Source organism: Microtus ochrogaster, linkage group LG5 (genome assembly GCF_000317375.1).
Source record: "Microtus ochrogaster isolate Prairie Vole_2 linkage group LG5, MicOch1.0, whole genome shotgun sequence".
NCBI lineage: Eukaryota > Metazoa > Chordata > Mammalia > Rodentia > Cricetidae > Microtus > Microtus ochrogaster.
Genome location: NC_022031.1, coordinates 17,656,700 through 17,667,067, shown reverse-complemented (window position 1 = coordinate 17,667,067; position 10,368 = coordinate 17,656,700). Strand labels below are relative to the sequence as shown.

The following is a 10,368-nucleotide window of genomic DNA, read 5'->3' as shown; positions in this document are numbered from 1 at the left end:
AAAGCTCTGCCCACCTGGCCCTGACAACAAGACTTGCTGAGAATAATCAATTGTCTGTAATCATTTTTCTATAAAAACTTTTATGTCTGCCAACTTCCTTCTGTAATCTCTTAAAAGTGATGCTTGAATTTTAGTAAAGTTGCAGCAGATTCAAATCTCATTAGAGTTGTGTCTGTCTGTCATTCGCTGAATCCTGGGTTCTCCTAAGCCTTCACCCCTGTTCTCTCTCGGTCTTCGATCTCCAAGAGTCACATCTGTTCGTGAGAAATGTCACAAAGCGGTCACAAACCTCTAAGAGCTGCTCTTTCTGCCCTGCATCTCACTTTGCATTTCTTGGGAAAGATGCCTGACTCTCTGGAGATAGCTAAAAAAATGAAAAGAGTGGGGTTGGAAGCTAGTCTGTGGAGGATTGTCCTGACAGAATTTTCCAGAGTGACTTGAAGCCAGATGATAAGCATACAGGGACCAAGAATAAGCATGATTCTGCCATATGCAAAAAAGTTTGCTTTGGCTAGATTTAGTGGAAACAACAGTAGGTCTCACTTATTTCCTATGTATTGGTTACTTATTAAGGTTTCATATTTATCAGTGTATGAACAGAACTGAGGTAAAACCTACGGAAGTTGATGGCAGTTACTAGTAAAGTGAATCAGGCTATAATACCACCTCAACTCCCCAAGACACCATGATCATTGGATAAAATCTGCTATTTGGTTTTCACTGACTTTAAGCCTTCTTTAATGCATAGCAACACATTTACCTTTAAAAGAGTTCTGGGCCGGGCGGTGGTGGCGCACGCCTTTAATCCCGGTATTCGGGAGGCAGGTGGATCTTCGTGAGTTCGAGGCCAGCCTGGTCTACAAGAGCTAGCTCCAGGACAGGCACCAATAACTACAGGCAGGTTAATATCTGTGAGTTCGAGGCTAGCCTGGTCTACAAGAGCTAGCTCCAGGACAGGCACCAATAACTACAGAGAAACCCTGTCTCGGAAAGAAAAAAAAAAAAAAGTTCTGGATATGAAATACTATTAGAGATCTTTCATGCTTTTCCAGGCCTAACTAAACATCCCAGGATAAACGGTGGCACAGCCAGAATCGGAGCCCAGGTCATGCAACCTGCAGAGGTCAGCGTTCTGCACAGAGAGGAATGAGAGTCCTCAGCAACTGGGGTCCGCGGACGCTCGGCACAGTCTGCCAGCCCTAAATCGCACAGCAATCTTCTATACCTGCCTTTAAGTATGTCCGTGCGATCTCCGCTCACACCAAGGGCACAAAGAACGGGTTCTGACCATTGGCGGGGGAGAGGGAAGCTTGTCTCGCCCCAGGAAATGCTGATTAGCCAAACACCTTTGTAATGGATTTAGCCGCAGAGTTCCAATACCTTCGTAATGGATTTATCCGCAAGCTACGTCGGGAAGCTGCGGGGTTGCCACCCCCGGAGTTTGAGCAGCCCGCGTCCTACCGCGACCGCCCCTGCCCCGCAGCATGCTGGGAGACGTAGTTCCAGTCGGGCCCAGCGCTGGTTAGTCCTTAGACAACCACGCCCCCAGCGCCGGTCCGCCCACGTCCGGTTACGAGGCCAGGTCCCGCCACCAAGCCCATCAGCTCGCCAATGCCGCCCTCTGCCGGCCTTCCCCTAGCCGCCCAACTGTGAGCCGCTTCCGGGTACCCCGGAAGTGAACATCTGTCTTCCGGATTACGAGTCCGGACGTCCGCACGTGGTTGCCGGTTCTTTGGCTGCAGCCGTAGTGAAGCTACTTTGTACGGCTGCCCCAAAGCTAGGAACCCGAACGCCGCAGCGGCAGCCATGGAGAGCCAGAGCGTGGATGAGCTGCTGGCTAAGGCGGAGCGGGAGGAGGCGGAGAAGCTGCAGCGCATCACGGTGCACAAGGACCTGGAGCTGGAGTTCGACCTGGGCAACTTGCTGGCTTCGGACCGCAACCCCCCGACGGTGCTGCGCCAGGCCGGGCCCTCGCCGGAGGCCGAGCTGCGATCCCTGGCGCGGGACAACACGCAGCTGCTCATCAACCAGCTGTGGCAGCTGCCGACCGAGCGCGTGGAGGAGGCGGTGGTCGCGCGCTTACCCGAGCCGCTCACGCGCCTGCCCCGCGAGAAGCCGCTGCCCAGGCCGCGGCCGCTCACCCGCTGGCAGCAGTTCGCCCGCCTGAAGGGCATCCGTCCCAAGAAGAAGACCAACCTCGTGTGGGACGAGGTGAGTGGCCAGTGGCGCCGCCGCTGGGGCTATAAGCGCGCCCGGGACGACACCAAGGAATGGCTGATCGAGGTGCCTGGGGGCGCCGACCCCATGGAAGACCAGTTCGCCAAGAGGATTCAGGCCAAGAAGGAACGCGTGGCGAAGAACGAGCTGAACCGGCTGCGGAACCTGGCCCGAGCTCATAAGATGCAGATGCCCAGCTCAGCTGGCCTGCACCCGACGGGACACCAGAGCAAGGAGGAGCTGGGCCGCGCCATGCAAGTGGCCAAGGTCTCCACCGCTTCGGTGGGGCGCTTCCAGGAGCGCCTCCCCAAGGAGAAGGCTCCCCGGGGCACCGGCAAGAAGAGGAAGTTTCAGCCCCTCTTTGGAGACTTTGCAGCCGAGAAAAAGAGCCAGTTGGAGCTCCTCCGGGTCATGAACAGCAAGAAGCCTCAGCTGGACGTGACGAGGGCCACCAACAAGCAGATGAGGGAAGAGGACCAAGAAGAGGCTGCCAAGAGGAGGAAAATGGGCCAGAAGGGCAGGAGAAAGGGGGGCCGGCAGGGACCCCCGGGCAAGAGAAACGGCGGACCGCCGGGCCAGGGAGAGAAGAGGAAAGGCGGCCTGGGAGGCCGGAAGCCTTCAGGCCTTCTGCTTTCGGTGGCAAGAAGAAAGGAGCGCCGCATCAAGGTGGGAAGAGGAACAAGTAGTAGGCTCCCCGCTGGACCTGCTGTGCCAAGCTACGACTGTCTGTACTGAGGGTTAAGTTGTGCACGCTGCAGGCCGGTGCGGGCAGTGGCCCCTGCCCTCGTCGAGCTTGAGATTGAAAGGGCTGGTTTGCCTCCCCTCAGGGGAGTCAGTGCTGGACTGCGAATTAATGCTTTTCCCACGACGGAGACACTGGCTGGAAATGATGGGCGTGTTTTGAGATCAGGAGAATTAGTGAAATGATGTGGAGTAAGTTAACAGCCTGCTTTTTTATCTTGACTTTGGATACTGGATAAGAATTGATCAGATTTCTGGGGCATAGTAGATTGGTTCCAACGTTTTTGTATTATTTTTGTAACAAAGCTTGTATATTTATCAAAGCAAGGAGAGTGGGGGAGCCGAGTCTACCTGCGGTCTGCAAGTGTAAAGGTTACTTAATAAAAGTATGTCGCTACCTGGTGTCGCTTTTAACTTTGTCAGTAGAAGTTGTCCGTGAAGCCAGTGGCCTGGGTACCCGTAAAGAGTGTGCTTGAAAAATCACAAAGTAGTTACAGTGGTTACAGGAAGGCCGCTTGTGTCAAGAAAACACAAGCGTTCTTTTGGCACTAACTATAGTATTAAGAGTACAACTGATGTTAAGGTGGAGCATTTGGCTAAATGAGCACAGTGCTTAAAATGGTAAACTGGAACCACACTCAGGAATGGTAATTAACTTTGTTACTCCAGGAAATACTTGTCATTCTGTTTATAACCAGTGGCTTGTTTATTGCTGTCCTATGTGGGTTTTCATTATCAACCTTTTTTTTAATATTTGTTTTTTATGTATGTGGTGCACTGTCTTACATGTATGCCTACCTGCCAGAAGAGGGCACCAGATCTCTTTATAGTTCATGTAGTTGCTGGGAACTGAACCCAGGACCTCGAAAGAGCAACCTCTGAGCCGCTCCTCCAGCTCCCTCAGTGTCTTATTTTGATCTTAATAAACTTATATTTGCATAAATATCTCCTGAAAGTTATTACTAGCAAACACAGGGTGGACAGAGGGGTGCTTTCTGTAGAGCAAGCTGCGACCCCCCTCTGAACTGTGTCAGTGGTAGCAGACTTGGTAGTTGGGCTGTCGGGTACTTTAGTGTTTCGTGTTTATAAGGTTACTATTAGAAACTGCAAGGAAAGCTCAAATCGTTTCATAATAATGAAAGTACTCGTTACTGGGTTTGGATAATGTTCTAATTAAGTTCACTGGACTTTGCCATCCTTAGTGAGCCCCTCCACGGGGGCCTGGCAGATGGGCACTACTGAGCTACTGAGCGCTGCCAGTTTATGGTTCTAAGTACCCGCCAGGCTAAAGGTGTAGCAAGAACTTTATCAAGACCAAAACTGTTCACAGAGACCGGAACTTTGAAGGACTTGCTTTGAGGATTTTGATTGGTTGGAGGGTTTTTTTTGCTGTTTTTTTGTTTTCTGGTGAGACACAGCTCTGGTTTTAAAGTGTACACAGGTCCTGGTGAGTCTTACATTTGAGTCAGCTGGCAACTGGGATAGTTGTCTTCTTTCTGACTCCTGGAAAATGGGTTAAAGTTGGATCAGGTGACCCTGCAGAGCGAATTAGGGGATGTTTTCCTCTTGGCCAGGATTGGCTAGTAGTGGGGGTGGAGCAGCCGGAGGACAAGGAGACTTGCCATGGCCGCAGCTGCGCGCGCTCGGGTGACGCACCTGCTGAGGCTCCTGCAGGGCTCAGCGTGAGTACAGGCTGCAGCAAGCATGCCACCGTGCTTGGCAACCCCTGTGCCAGCCCGGCCCGCAGGCAGGCGGAACCCGAATACTTGCAGAATGCAGGAACGCGGTACCACAGTGTGCACTGGGCTGCGCAGGGCCTGAAACCATGGTAGGCCAGGATGGTACGGTGTGGCATAGCCAGCCTTAAAGAAGTATTCTCCAGAGAAGGCAGCCTGGTCCCACACAGTGTGACAGACAGTGTAGAACTTGGCCTTGGGGTTAAGACAATATATCAAAGCAACACGTGTACGGGGTCTGTGTGCAGAAACTGCTCTTTTCTGAGACAGGCTGCTTAGGGATCTAGTGAGAGTTTAGATTCTTACCCCTTGCCGATGAGTTGTAAAAGGGGAAAGACCACCAAGTAGTTACCCTCCCTAACCTGATCCCTTCCAGAAAGGCTGAGCGCATGCGTAAATGCATGTGCATGCCTCAGCGTCAGCTAGGGAGGCAGAAGTCTGAGCTGACCGGAGGCAGGGAAAGGACTGGGACCGGAGAGGAATTCTGGCAGAGGGAAGAGCCACACCAGAGACGGAGCTGGAGTGCAGGGCCGAAATGTAGAGTCGGCCTGCCTTACTAGGGGCCAGAGAGGCCTGAGATGTGAATGGGAAAACAGCTGGTGCTTACGAGGTTGCATACACTGCCCATAACTATTGGTAGCAGTAAAAGCTCTTCATGGTAACTCTGGCATCCTGATTATTATCCCCTAGCATAAGAAAACCATGAAAATAATGGGCGCAAATGGCACAGCAGTGAGTTAACTTTAGCTATGCAGTCCTGTAGTAAAATGGTAAACTGCTCTATGAGCAACTGGAAGCCGCTAAGCCTGCATGCCTCACTCTGAAACATTAGCTTCTCAAAATGCCTGGTGACAAACTAACTCCATGGCCAGATAAATGTGGGGAGCCACTTACTGCGTTGGCATCTGTGTTGGTGTGTAAAAGCCCTCTGAGGAGTCCTGCTAGAGGGTTACATGCATCCTTTTGTGCTAAGAAAAACAAACACCATATCCCTTAGAACCAGAGTCACCCAGAACATGTCTGGACCCACCGCGTGCGAAGGGAAGATGGAGTGAGTCCCGTTCCGTGAGCACGCTCCGGTACCAGTGCAGGGAAGGGAGGCGTGGACTGAGGTTTACGTAGATGGATGTCTTGCCTGCCTGTCTGTCTGTGCACCGCTTCTGTGCCTGGAGAGGATAAAAGAGGGCATTGACCCCCTACAACTGAAGTTACAGAGGGTTGTGAGCCGCCTTTGTAGGTTCTGGGAATCAAACCCAAGACCTCTGGAAGAGCAGCCAGTGCGCTTAGGCACCGGGCCATCTCTCGGCCCCCTGGAAGCAGTTTTCGAAGGAAGGAAGCACAGTCCGTCAGGTCAGAAAGAAAGGCTTCCTCCCTGGGGCCTCAGAAGACTACCCCAGAACTGACAGGAGAGCCACTTATCTAGAAGAAAGGGGCCGGAGGAAGGTGGGTTCCCAGCAGGGACGTAACTAGGGCAAAGTTCATGATGTGGGAGGAATCGAGGTAGTGAAGTGAGGAGAGAGGGGAGACGGTTACTTTTTCCAGGAGCTAAATCCCGGAGATGGAGCAAGATGCGGAGCCGGTGGGCGGGGCTGGGTCTGCACTTCATTCTCCATGGAAGCAGTTGTAAAGGGTGAGGTCACTGGAAACCCCACCACCACCACCACCACCACCACACTGGGTAATGGAGCTAACACAGGTGCGGCCGAGAAGGCAGTTTGGAAACCAGCAAACATGGGAATGAGAGATGACGGTGGAAGCGGACCGTGGCACAGCCTGAGAGTCAGTGGAGAAATAGCTTAGGGGCGAAAGAAGGCAGCCCAGGAGCAAACCGAATGTGTAAGGGGTGGGCAGAGTGAGAAACGGGCAGAAGTGACAGTCCAGGAGAGCAGGGAATCTTGGAACCCAAAGAAAGTGCTAGCTGCCCACTGGGGGTCCTCTGGAGAGCTGGACTTGCTCTTAACTGATGAGCCGGCTCGCCGCAGCTCCATTTACACCTATACCCTATATGAGGATCCTGGACAGTTGACTGAGGGATCGCTGGCGATCCCTTCCAGTGCAGCCACATTGAATACCTCTCTCTCTCTCTCTCTCTCTCTCTCTCTCTCTCTCTCTCTCTCTCTCTCTCTCTCTTGACTCCTTCATTGGCCTTTTGAGGACAAGTGACTGAGCCTAGTTAAGACTGCCAGAGCTCAGGCTCCAGCCTGGACTTGATTTCAGGGACCAAGGAGTGCGCTGGACGTAAGGACACAGCCTGACAAAGTTGGCCAGGGAGAACCAAAGGGTGAGCAAGTATGGGGGTTTCAGACATGAATCTCTTAATAGGCTAGGAAGGATAGTGAGGAGGGAGCTGAGGACCTCAACACAGGTGGGCATCCTCAGAAGGCAAGAGAGGCCCAAGCGGGACCTCCGCTAAGGGTTACAAGTGAGTTACTTAGTCTTAGAACTTAAAATAGCACCAAGAGTGGGAAGAGGCAGCCATGTCCCCAGCGTTGATTTCGGATGTCTTTCCTTTGCTTCTCTTGTCCAAGGAAGGCTTAATGCCAGTCAGGTTCTGCAAAGAAAGCTAGCTGGGCCTGGCAGACTGTCCCCTGCAGGAGGAAGGTGGCCTCTAGGTGGCAGCCTTGCTTTATAATTTGTGTTGACCTCTGGAAGTCGGGAGACCCTGAGAGCCATTGGAGTAACCACCCTTTTCCTTCCTTTACCTTTTCCCTCCTTGGGTGTTTTAATTCCAGATTTGAATTTTGGCGCGGTGGGGAGGAGGCTATGCAGTCAAGTGTTTGCCGACACCCCTCTATGGCAAGGTTCTCTGAGTCATAAAGAGAAACAAATGAATAAGAGAAACTGAAGCCAAAAGGAGGAACTGTCCTTGAAATAGCGGCTGTGGAAGAGAAGGAGTCTCCAGAAAAGAGACCGTGGACAGTGCGTGGGTGAAGGGCTTCAGGAAGGAGAATGTGCTGGGCGTGCGTCCTGTAAAGACAGGACGAGGTCAAAGAGAATGGGGCTGCCACAGAGAATGGGGTAGCTGCGGGGGGGGGGGGTCTGAGAGCTTCTGGGAGCTCAAGTGCAGAGCCAGTTTGAGGATAACTAAATACGTCGGAGACATGAGAGAACTATGTAGAAAGTTCCCAGGGTTACTAGCTGAGTGGGAAGAGGCACGTGATTCAAAGTCCTGGCTGGAACCTCATGAATCCAGGGCCCCATCAGCGTGTGCCCTTGGCATCCTTCTCAGAGCTGCCTGAAGGCCTTGGCTAGGAACCACTTGAATAAACACCTAACGGAAAGGATTGTTTCTGTGCTGACTAGACGCTAATGGGTTGGTTTTTGTGTTTGGTGCTATCTTGAGTTTGGCGTTTTTGCTGCTTTCTGGTCCATACTCTGCCAGCTGTGACCCATTTAGTCCCAGGACTAGAATGTACTTTAAGAGTTGGTTCCCTGTTTCTATTGATATTTTCCTTTTTTCTTTTCCCTAGATGCCAGTGCCCAACACATTCTCACACTTACTCCCAAGGTATGCATTTTGAGTTACTCTTATCAGCTTCGGTTTGTTTCCTACCCCTAGCATGGACCAAGTGCAGGAAGGGGAAACCAAGGCAGGCGGGAGGTAGGTTGATGAAAGTAGCTTCCCTCGCCGTGAGGCTGGCAATGCATAGCCCCGAGAGCGCCAGGTTAGCTGAGTGCAGGACATGCCTCACTATTTATGCTTTCAATTTAAAACACAGTATTTTTCCAAACTGAAAACACACTTAGGATACTTGAAGAATGTTTGGGTTTTTCAAAAAGAAGGCTTTTGGGTTAAAAGACAGCTCTAAAAAGTAAGGTGATTGCTAGAAGAAAAAAATCTTGCCCATATCCATTTTTAAAATAATCTATTTTTTAATAATTAAAAGTAATAGAAAAGGTTTCACCTCCCTCCACCTTAGCCCTTGCCAGACTGCGTTGTAGCTTCACACTGACCCCAGGAAGTCACATGCATTATTGACACAGGAACTGATTTTATCCTTGTCAGGAGGTTAGCTCTAGAGAGGCAAGGAGAGAGGGCAGGCCGTGCAGAGGGCACAGCATGCCTGAGGAGTAAGGGAGAGTGAGTTACCAAGGCCTTTCCCTGCTTCGTGAGAGGTTCCCTCGGGGCAGATGGAGCCTCTAGCCACCAGCCGTGAGTGGAATCAGCCTTAAAGTCCTTGGGAAAACAGGCAGAATTTGTTTTCTACTGTTTTGACCTAATTTTTTTTTTTTTTTTTTTTTTTTTGGCTTTTTCGAGACAGGGTTTCTCTGTAGCTTTGGAGCCTGTCCTGGAACTAGCTCTTATAGACCAGGCTGGTCTCAAACTCACAGAGATCCTCCTGCCTCTGCCTCCCAAGTGCTGGGATTAAAGGCATGTGCCACCATTGCCCGGCAAATTTTTTTATTTTATTTATTTATTTTGGCTTTTTTTTTTTCTGCTTGGAAAATGACTAAGAAAGAGAAAACTCCAAAGAAACACTAGAAGCAAGAGTGTCTACAGAGCCTTAGAGAAGTTTGGGTTTTGGTAGGATGATGCCTTTGCCCTCAAGGAATGATGCGGTCCTGTTGTCATTGTCTAGTCCTGGCCTCTTTAACAAAACAAAACAAAAGTATTGCAAATTATTCTGTTGACTTTCCTTTATCTTATGGCTGACCTGAGTGGATTATAAGTAGATTAAAAGGAAAGATGAGGGTCCCGGGAGACAGCTCAGCGGGTGAGGACATTTAACCGTGTCAACCCGGCGACCTGAGTCTGATCCCCAGAATTTCTGTGAACATGGGTCTGACCTCCACAGGCATGCTGTGGTACACGCGGTCATCATGCACACACAACAACAGTAACTTATTTAAATAGGAAATTCATTGATAGCCCCTTATTACCCCAACAGGACAACTAGCTTTATACAGAAATTTGAAGGACCAATTTTTAGTACTTTACATTTGTAAATATTGATCTACATCTGATGTACAACCGTGAAATGCCAGAAAGGTGTGCTTTTAGGTGCGATTTCAGGAAGATGTTTATGTTCACTGCTGGATTTTATTATCAGAAAAACAGTTGCGTAGGTTTAGTTTTTGATGCCTGCTCTGACGGTCCTCTCTCTGCTCTTCCAGCCCCCGGACTCTCGCCTTCCGGAAAAACAACAGACTATGCGTTTGAGGTAGGTTTATCAATTCATTCTGTCTTTTATGGATGGCCTGAAAGGAGATTAGAGGGTTTGCTGACGCGCTAGAGTGTCGTTTAAAATCTGCCGGAAACTGGTGCTCCACTCTCAGCCGAGCAGGTGCCCACAGTGCAGCAATGTGAAGATAGTGGACTATCGTCTGGAGACAGGAATAATGATTAAAACGCCACCTTTTATATAGCTGTTAAGATATTACAAACCCCCAGTTCACAGACTCTCCAAATTCTATGTATCCAGTGTCTGAAAATTTGCCTCAGGTCTTAATTAACAAAAGAAGTTATCTTTTGGAAGAGGAATAAAGAAACAACTGGTTCTGGTGCAATTTGACACACTAATTCCATAATTGCTTTCATTGTTTGTTGAGCCCCCTGCCCCTCCTAGTTTAGGAGCAATAAATTAGACAGTCACCCCAGCCACACCTGAAGGGCCAGCCTCTGACAGCCCAGCCACACCTGAAGGGCCAGCCTCTGACAGCCCAGCCACACCTG

The 10,368-nt window shown here is 50.5% G+C and overlaps 2 protein-coding genes across 5 annotated transcripts in view; both read left to right on the top strand.

Moving 5' to 3' along the window:
- Positions 1 to 1,691: 1,691 nt before the first annotated feature.
- On the top strand, positions 1,692 to 3,060 carry Rrs1 (ribosome biogenesis regulator homolog). The gene is given in 2 exon segments (XM_005372523.3): positions 1,692 to 2,836; positions 2,839 to 3,060. Coding segments are annotated over 2 exon segments (1,095 nt in total). The 5' UTR covers positions 1,692 to 1,806; the 3' UTR covers positions 2,904 to 3,060.
- A 13-nt stretch (positions 3,061 to 3,073) lies between these two features.
- Positions 3,074 to 10,368, top strand: part of Adhfe1 (alcohol dehydrogenase, iron containing 1) — a 33,761-nt gene continuing 26,466 nt past the window's right edge. Inside the window, exons 1-3 of one of the 4 annotated variants that reach the window (XM_026786629.1) lie at positions 3,074 to 3,150; positions 8,165 to 8,202; positions 9,810 to 9,856. Coding sequence is in view for 1 of the 4 variants with exons in the window: in XM_005361895.3 (XP_005361952.1) it covers positions 4,582 to 4,640; positions 8,165 to 8,202; positions 9,810 to 9,856 (144 nt within the window). In the remaining 3 variants the exon portion in view is untranslated. Of the gene's footprint in view, positions 3,151 to 4,551; positions 4,641 to 7,498; positions 7,618 to 8,164; positions 8,203 to 9,809; positions 9,857 to 10,368 lie in introns of those variants that run through there. The other 3 variants (XM_005361895.3, XM_026786630.1, XM_026786631.1) reach the window with 3 other exon arrangements.